Raw genomic sequence first — 8,655 nt, 5'->3', positions numbered from 1 at the left:
TACCATGTTGAAACTGAGTTCTTACATAATTAGGGGAGATTGTATTGTAAGAGATCTTATTGTATATATGTAGCCAGTAGCGTCGGATAGATATACGAAAACTTGTTGTTCGCGCAATCTCTCGGAGAAGGAGAGGTTCACTTCTCTTGGTATGCATGACGAACTTCTGTACTTAATGGTTTCCTTCATTTGCTTACTAGCTAGCATGTCGAGGGCCTCTTTATACGTATACTACGTAGCATCGACCAAGCACGAAGATAAGAGAGGACACTTCTCTCTATTAATTAATTAGCTACCTAACACAATATGTGAAACACCTTAATTAACCATACAAAACCCCCAAATCCCCCCTTTAGAAAAAAAGCAAAAACCCTAGCCCCTGAAAAGCTGACGCGTGGATGCCTATAGGTCTCGGTTGGTGCCACCAACCGGGACCAAAGGCCCTCCTGCCTGGGCTCGCCGCAGCGGCCACGTGGAGGCCAATCTGTCTCGATTCGTATAAGAACCGGGACTAAAGGCCAAGGGCTTTAGTAACGACTCTTTAGTCTCGGTTCCTAAACCGGGACAGATGGACCTTACGAATCGGGATAAATGGCCCTTTTTTACTAGTGATGCTGGATAGCGGTCGATGTGTGGAGTAATAGTAGATGCAGAATCGTTTCGGTCTACTTGTCACGGACGTGATGCCTATATACATGATCATGCCTAGATATTCTCATAACTATGCGCTTTTCTATCAATTGCTCGACAGTAATTTGTTCACCCATCATAGAATTTGCTATCTTGAGAGAAGCCACTAGTGAAACCTATGGCCCCCGGGTCTATCTTCCATCATATTATTTTCCTGTCAACTTGCTATTTCTATTTTGCAATCTTTATTTTTCAATCTATACAACAAAAATACCAAAACTATTTATCTTATTATTTTTATCAGATCTCACTTTGGTAAGTGACCGTGAAGGGATTGACAACCCCTTTATCACGTTGGTTGCGAGGTTCTTGTTTGTTTGTGCAGGTACTAGGCGACTTGCGTGTAATCTCCTACTGGATTGATACCTTGGTTCTCAAAAATTGAGGAAAATACTTACGCTATTATGCTGCATCACTCTTTCCTCTTCAAGAGAAAAACAACGCAAGCTCAAAAGGTAGCACTCCTTGACTTCTAGTTTCCTTGATGATTAGATTTGGATAGCCGAAGAACACAGATTCTCACTGATTTAAACAGCAACCTCCAGGTCCCTTTGTTCATTTTTCTTGCAAACATGTTGCCCAAAAAACATTTATCTGGTTCCCAAAAAAGAAGAAAGAGGAAACGAACAGATGAATTTATTGGATTGCAGAAGGGTGCTATCAATGATTTTATTATAGCTTTTCACGATTGTTTTTATCAATGTATGGAATCAAAATTTTCCTCCAATGTCTTCGCTGGGCCCATTCATTTGAGTTCGCCCTGGGGCCTCTGAAACTCCAGGACCGGTGCTGCTTCCGGCCTCTGCGTCATACCGCTACTGCTTCCGCCAGCTGTTTTCCTCGAATCGCCATCGTGACCTGGGAGCGAGGTCGACTTGCATGTAGGATCTTCAGATCTAATTTGCTGACACTGACATCATTTTCTTGCCAAGAATATAAATGCAAAGGAATTTCCAAACAAAAGAAAACAAAGACGAGAGACAGCTCACGGAGGCCACCACACCACACTACATCCGCTAGAATTAATTGATTGTTACTGGAGTATATAAGATCGATATCAGCAAACTAATATTTACCAAGGAATGTTTGAATGTGTCATAAGTCAAGTCGCTTTCCCGGCCGTGTGTATTACGTACTGCCAACCGCCGCGTATTTAGAATTAGGTCCAAAAAGAAGATCCTGGCATCCAAGCCGCCTCTATTCTTTTATGCGTACCGAGCGGCGGAAGATTGTACGAAAGTCGATCGATCAGGTTAATTAGTAGGTCATGGCATCTTTGTCGCCAATATTTTATGCCCAACGAGCCGCCCAAAAGCTTGTTTAAAAGTCATTACATCAGAGACCACAATTAATTATAAATGGTTTGGCGCTAGTTGTTTAATCCTGGCAGACCTGATCAAACCACGGAGCCTTCTTCCCTAGAAGCAACGGACAGACAAGTACAAGGTGATGTAGTCTTTCTTTCTCACGTGTGCCACCTAACAACGCGTAAACAAATACTCGGTTTGAGGTGTTCTTGCAGACTTGCACCCCAGGATTATTTTTCCTGCTGGATGCTATATATACTTCGAAACGAGAAACGAGGGAGCACACAAGAAACATAGCACTCTTCTCCAAGTCAGACATGGATTCCAAAACATCATTCTGCGGTGCTCTCCTGCTACTTGCGGCGCTGCTGCCTCTTTCAGCTAGCGCGTCGAGCAAAGTAAGATGCATGGCTGATCCCTCTTAATTTCACAGCATTTAACTTAGCTTCCTTTCCAACTGCTTTCATATATACCATCTCTTCAAAAGGAGTTTGCGTCAAAATTTCAGCTCTGGTATTGTTTGTTAAAAACTTATGCAAACAAAATGAATTTCAGCTCTATATCGTGTATATGGGGGAAAAGAAGCATGATGACCCGTCCGTGGTCATCGCGTCGCACCATGACATACTAACATCTGTTTTTGGGAGGTACCAGCTACAATTTCAAGTTGCATCATAGACAAATCAGCAGGAAACTGCAGTGATTTGCGCTCACCTTTTATTTTACTTGCAACAGCAAGGATGAAGCCTTGAGGTCCATAGTTTACAGTTACAAGCATGGATTTTCTGGGTTCGCAGCCATGCTTACCAAGTCTCAAGCTGAGGCAATCGCAAGTAAGTAATTGTCAACCCTAGTTGTTTATATCTACTTGCATGATCGATATAAACTAATCAGCATATTCTCAATGCAGAATTTCCCGAAGTTGTCACTGTGAAGCCAAACACTTTTCATGAAACACACACAACTCGGAGCTGGGACTTCCTCGCCCTTGAACATAACCAAGGACCACAACAACCGGGACTCCTCAAACAAGCGAAGTATGGTGAAGATGTCATCGTGGGTGTGATTGATTCAGGTTTGTAATCCCATCCTTAAGCTTTTGAATTCAAAACATGAGAAATCCCAACAGCAGGAATCAGTTAACTCCATGCATATGCATGCTTATTTATAGGCATATGGCCTGAATCGCAAAGCTTTGATGACAACGGGTATGGTCCTGTGCCGGCACGGTGGAAAGGGAAATGCCAGACTGGCCAGAAGTTCAACGCCACAAGTTGCAACCGAAAGATCATCGGCGCGCGGTGGTATGGTCCTGGCATCAGTGCAGAGGTGCTAAAGAGTGACTACAAGTCGCCTAGGGACATCCAGGGCCATGGCACACATGTCGCATCGACTATCGCTGGCACGGAAGTGCAGGGTGTGAGCTACGGAGGCCTAGGCATGGGCGTGGCACGCGGCGGGGCGCCACGTGCGCGGTTCGGTATCTACAAGGCGTGCTGGGTGGGTGCGGGTTGCCCCGACGCAGCGGTCCTTGCGGCCATCGATGACGCCATATATGATGGTGTGGATGTTTTGTCGCTATCGATTGCAGGGGTTGGTCATGAGCTCCCAGGGACACTGCATGCTGTGCAAAGAGGGATATCCGTCGTGTTTGGTGGAGGGAACGATGGCCCGGTGCCACAGACTATAAGTAATGCCGTACCATGGGTTACGACGGTGGCCGCTAGCACGATTGACCGTTCTTTCCCGACGTTGATATCGCTCGGAAACAAAGAAAAGCTTGTGGTACGTACCAAGCAGTTTTTCTCTTTTATTTATGAAAATATGTAAACTATTTTCCGTTTTATGACATGTCCAAAATAGCGAAGTATCCCATGGAATATACTAACCCCCCAAAAAAAACTACTAAAAATGTTAGTACTGGATAAAATGTACTCCAAAACCGAAATAGTAGCATCAATATGTTTAGTCAAGTTGGTGTCACCCTCTACATGCACAAACTTACATATAGTTTCTCTAGAAAAACTTTTGGCTCCGATTCATATCATATGCATACAAAAGGGACTACAAAACTAGCCAAAAAAAATGTTTATCTCATCCCTATTCCTTAAAGCTTTCCGTAATCCTCGATATACAAGAGAAATTGCTGGTTCCATCCCGTAGCTTTCCTAGCTTTACTTGCTCTTTAATCTGTAATTGATTTCAAATGCAGGGGCAGTCTATAAACTACAATGCGGCTATGAACAACAGCGGCTTTCAGGACCTTGTATATGCGGGGAGGTAATGAATCGCTTGATGACATTTGATTGATCGTAAATGCTGCGATTTATGAAACCATGTTGAATTTTAAAACTTATGTGCAGCTGCGACGCCGAATCACTGGCGTTGAGCAATGTCACTGGCAAAACCGTCCTCTGTTACGCACCAGCCCAGACAGCCACCACGCCCCCCAGGCAAGCACTCCCTTTGGCAATCAAAAGCACCGTCGAAGCAGGGGCCAAGGGCCTCATCTTTGCACAGTACACAGCCAACAATCTGGACCACCTGGCCACGTGCAAGGGAGTTATGCCTTGCGCTCTGGTGGATTTCGAGATCGCACAACGAATTCTCTCCTACTGGGACATGACTGAGTGAGAATTAGACACACTGTTTGAAACTCAAGGGTGAACATATGTACCTTCTTATCCAAGAACTAATTCATCTCTGTGTCATGTGTTTAGGAATCTGGTGGTGAAGGTGTCCCCGGCAGCAAGCGTTGTCGGAAACGGCGTGTTGTCGCCGAGGGTCGCCTCGTTCTCGTCCAGAGGTCCAAGCATGTTGTTCCCTAGCATACTCAAGGTATATATTATTCTCAACTTCCTAACTTGAGACAATTGTTGCCATTGTCTTGTTTGTTACCTAGCATCTCTAGTTTTTCTTAACTTAAAACTTCTTATCTAATTCTCTATACACATGTTTGAACAGCCCGACATTGCTGCACCTGGCGTCAGCATCTTGGCAGCTGACCGCAACTCCTACGTGTTCAAATCCGGGACATCCATGGCGTGCCCACATGTCTCCGCTGTGACCGCACTGCTCAAGTCGGTTCACCCTGGCTGGTCACCTGCCATGATCAAGTCTGCCATCGTCAGCACAGGTACGAACATTGAAATACAAAAAATAAACACACACCAAAACAACTCGTCAAAATATATAACTGACTTGATTGTTCCTTATTATTGGTTGCAGCATCTGTGACGGATCGTTTTGGCATGCCAATCCAAGCAGAAGCGGTCCCAAGGAAACTAGCCGACCCCTTCGACTTTGGTGGTGGACATATTGACCCAGAAAGAGCTGTTGATCCTGGCTTGGTTTACGACGTGGATGCAAGGGAGTACAACAAGTTTTTCAACTGCACCCTTGGATATTTAGATGGTTGTGAGTCCTACTACCTCAATCTCAACCTCCCGTCAATTGCCGTGCCAGACCTCAAAGACAAGGTGGTGCTTCAGCGCACTGTGACTAACGTTGGGCCGGCAGAAGCAACATATCATTTAGTGGTTGAAGCTCCAGCGGGGATAGATGTGTTCGTGGAGCCATCTGTGATTAATTTCACCCAAAGCGGTAGTAAAAGCGCGAAGTTTATGGTGAGATTCACAGCAAGGCAGAGAGTACAAGGTGGGTACACTTTCGGGAGCTTGACATGGTCAGATGGAGGTACTCGCTCAGTGAGAATTCCTATTGCGGTGCGGACTGTGATACAAGACTTTGTTGCAGATACATCTTAAACTCCGAACTAGTTATTGTACACCTTATTTATGTATCCATGTAGTTGGCATAAAAAATGTAGGAGAAACACCGAGTATTAAATTTGTATTTCATCACAGGAAATGTTATACTGGAATAATACGATTCTTTGTGAAGGGGTGGTTTCTTCAGAAACTTGTACAAAAACTACAATTAATGAGAAATTCTCGGATCATATAGATCATAGACATGAACTAGACAAAGGCACATCACGGAACTAAAGTTCCCAAACCTTTCTTTCTTGATGAAAAGGTTTCTAAACTCGAAGTGAAAAGAAATCAACACAGTCGAATTTCCTTAGCTAGTCAAATATCACTAACTTCGTAGATGGCTGCTAATGTCCAAAATGCTCGTGATAGACTGAGAATGTTAGTTGATTCATGTTTATTTGACCAGCATGAATGTACTTCATTATACTAAAGAAGTTAATTCATATTTATATTGTTTTTCACAAATTTTTTGTGCTATCACGATCTTTAGCGCTAAGCGCTAGCAAGCTTCTTTTACTCTCGTTCCTTAGACAACAACATTTCGGCCGGAGTCGGGAGACACCCCATCGCCAGCCCCCATGCGACGATGCAAAGAGGTGTCAGGCCAAGTCGCTGCAAGAATGCCTCATCATGCCTATCAGTCATGGTGCGATTGAAATCCATAGAGTAATGTATGTTCTATCTATATAGGAAACATATTTTGTAGGCGATTTGGCCGTGATAATTGATAAAGATTTTTTTGCGAGAAATTGATAAAGATTTATGAACGAATTAATAGTGCATCTCAATTGTTTCAACATGGTTATTGATAATCGATCAGCTGAACATTGTTTAGGAGTATAAATTATCTGGAATTTGTCCTTTATGAGTTTGACATGATAATTAGTAAGATTTTATTGAGTTGATCTGCTACCTTCACAACTTTGCACTACTTTCTTAATTGCTGTTATGTCAGCATTGTTATGTCATCCAAAAAGTATACATCTAGCAATATTAGAAGAAAACTTCAGGTAATATGCATAAACTATTTTGTATGAATATTCGTTTTGGATGCATTTTAAGTGTTAGTTGACAAAATATTACTGCCACATCCCAAAATTTGCCCAATTTTGGAATATGAATAATTGAATTAGATTTTTTTGTGCATTTTTTCTTGTGATTGTTTTGATCATAGCGTGTTTTTACTAGGAGATGATCAAATTGATTGTTATTTGTAGCTCAAAATAATTTTGGAATTATTTAAAACCCTCAAATTATTTTTAGGGATTATTCATAATGCCAAATTAAGCTTACGAAATGTATATGACCTTTTATTTAATATTTTGGGCTGGCAATTTTTCCCAGGTCCCAAATATTAAGTCGACCCCTGTGAAATGTTTCCCAAAAGATTTGGGCCAAACTTGATCTTTGAATCATATTCAAAGTAAAAAAAGGGAAATATAAAACAGAAGGAAAAGAATTCATATTCTACCCAACCCAGCCATGTAGCCCAGTAGCCCTAACCCTATCGTACGGTTAGTAGGCGAGCACAATGCTCAACACCAAGCCCAACGCAAAGGCTCATGGCTCATTACCCCAAGGCGAGCACACAACCCCCTCGCTCACGGCCGCTGACACATGGACGAGACTTGTCTGCTCCTCCAGCATGCTCCCATCCGTGCTCCCATCCGTGCTCCCGCATATGTGTCATGATTTGATTGGAACAAAATAAGGCCCGGCCCCACCCCTTTAAAATCAGGAGAGGAGATGATTAGATTAGAAAGAAAAAGAAGAAAAAGACAGCCATAGGATGGAGTGGGAGCACGGATGGGAGCATGGCGAGGAAGCAGGCAAGCCGGATCCCTGACACATCGGCTCCAAGCATCAGACCTATCGTCCACCTCCCACGCACAACCCACACGATGTCGAAACCGCCGGCCACCACCCCATAGAAATTATGCCTCCCTGGACCTCCTGCCCACGCCTATAAAAAACCCCAGCTCATGCGCCACCTCACCACAGCCAGGCCACTCGATTCCGAGCTCAGATCGGCGTCATCGCTGCACCACTCCGACAACAGATTTCGGTGTTGTGCGTGAGCAATCAACCCTCCTTTTCCCATGTTCAACTCGTCGTGATCCCAACTCTCTCCCTCACCCTCTGTTTTGTCCAGGAACATGCCAGAGCGAGCACAACGTCAATGAACTTAAGGAGGATCAAAGCCTTTGCCACTCCAGTTGCTCGTCGCCATCACCAGAGGGGCCAGTTGACGACGTCAACGTTACCATTATGATTGCCTCACCGAGCTTCACCCCATCAAGTCCTTCCCATTTGCTGGAGAATCAGCAAAGAGGAAGCCCGTGGACAATCCCGAGAGTCACCGCCATCGTTGTGCCATCTTCGGCGACCTAGCCACCGCTGGGTTAGCTCCCATTTGCCTTAGCCATTCGATCTCGTACGGGCTCACGATTTTATATCTCAGTGAAGTGGTATAGGTGCACGTGTCTATGCGACGTGGCCAAAATCCTGTCGTCTGAGCCCCTTCAAATCTAATGACGGTTATGTTCTAGCCCCAAACCGGTATCAACCAATAGAATCAGGCCACACGTCCCCTATTTATTTTAGTTTCTTTTTGCCAAGTTAACCAATGTAACTTCTGCAGAAAAGCCCATGTAACTTCAAAACTTTATAACATTTTACATGTAGCTCCAAGTTGAGTGAATCTTTTTTTATTATTGATCATCATGGAGAGCATTGTTCACCAGAACCAATTAATTTCACATTTGCATACTTCAAATTTGAATTTAAACCTTGTGTAGGGTCTAAATTGCAAACCATATGTCCAATTAAATTGGATATTTTTGCACATTGATCCTTAGGACGTAAGTCTTCAAATAAAAATC

General features: G+C 43.7%; 1 protein-coding gene across 1 annotated transcript; it reads left to right on the top strand.

The window, feature by feature from the left end:
• Positions 1-2,295: 2,295 nt before the first annotated feature.
• Positions 2,296-5,891, top strand: LOC125521724 (subtilisin-like protease SBT3.9). Its single transcript, XM_048686787.1, has 10 exons — positions 2,296-2,395; positions 2,553-2,644; positions 2,733-2,830; positions 2,908-3,072; positions 3,169-3,782; positions 4,210-4,277; positions 4,361-4,627; positions 4,718-4,835; positions 4,962-5,133; positions 5,226-5,891. The coding sequence occupies exons 1-10, from the start codon at positions 2,315-2,317 to the stop codon at positions 5,762-5,764; spliced, it is 2,214 nt and encodes a 737-aa protein (XP_048542744.1). The 5' UTR covers positions 2,296-2,314; the 3' UTR covers positions 5,765-5,891.
• The last annotated feature ends 2,764 nt before the right edge of the window (positions 5,892-8,655 follow it).

Source organism: Triticum urartu, chromosome 7, assembly GCF_003073215.2.
Source record: "Triticum urartu cultivar G1812 chromosome 7, Tu2.1, whole genome shotgun sequence".
Lineage (NCBI taxonomy): Eukaryota > Viridiplantae > Streptophyta > Magnoliopsida > Poales > Poaceae > Triticum > Triticum urartu.
The sequence above is the reverse complement of the archived record's forward strand: the minus strand, read 5'-3'. Positions and strand labels throughout refer to the sequence as shown.

Bases quoted from the DNA above. Each gene is read 5' to 3' on its own strand.
- LOC125521724 (XM_048686787.1), top strand. From the start codon at position 2,315: ATGGATTCCAAAACATCATTCTGCGGTGCTCTCCTGCTACTTGCGGCG. The intron at 3,783-4,209 runs GTACGTACCAAG...TTTCAAATGCAG, and splicing joins GAAACAAAGAAAAGCTTGTG to GGGCAGTCTATAAACTACAA. The intron at 4,628-4,717 runs GTGAGAATTAGA...TCATGTGTTTAG, and splicing joins TCCTACTGGGACATGACTGA to GAATCTGGTGGTGAAGGTGT.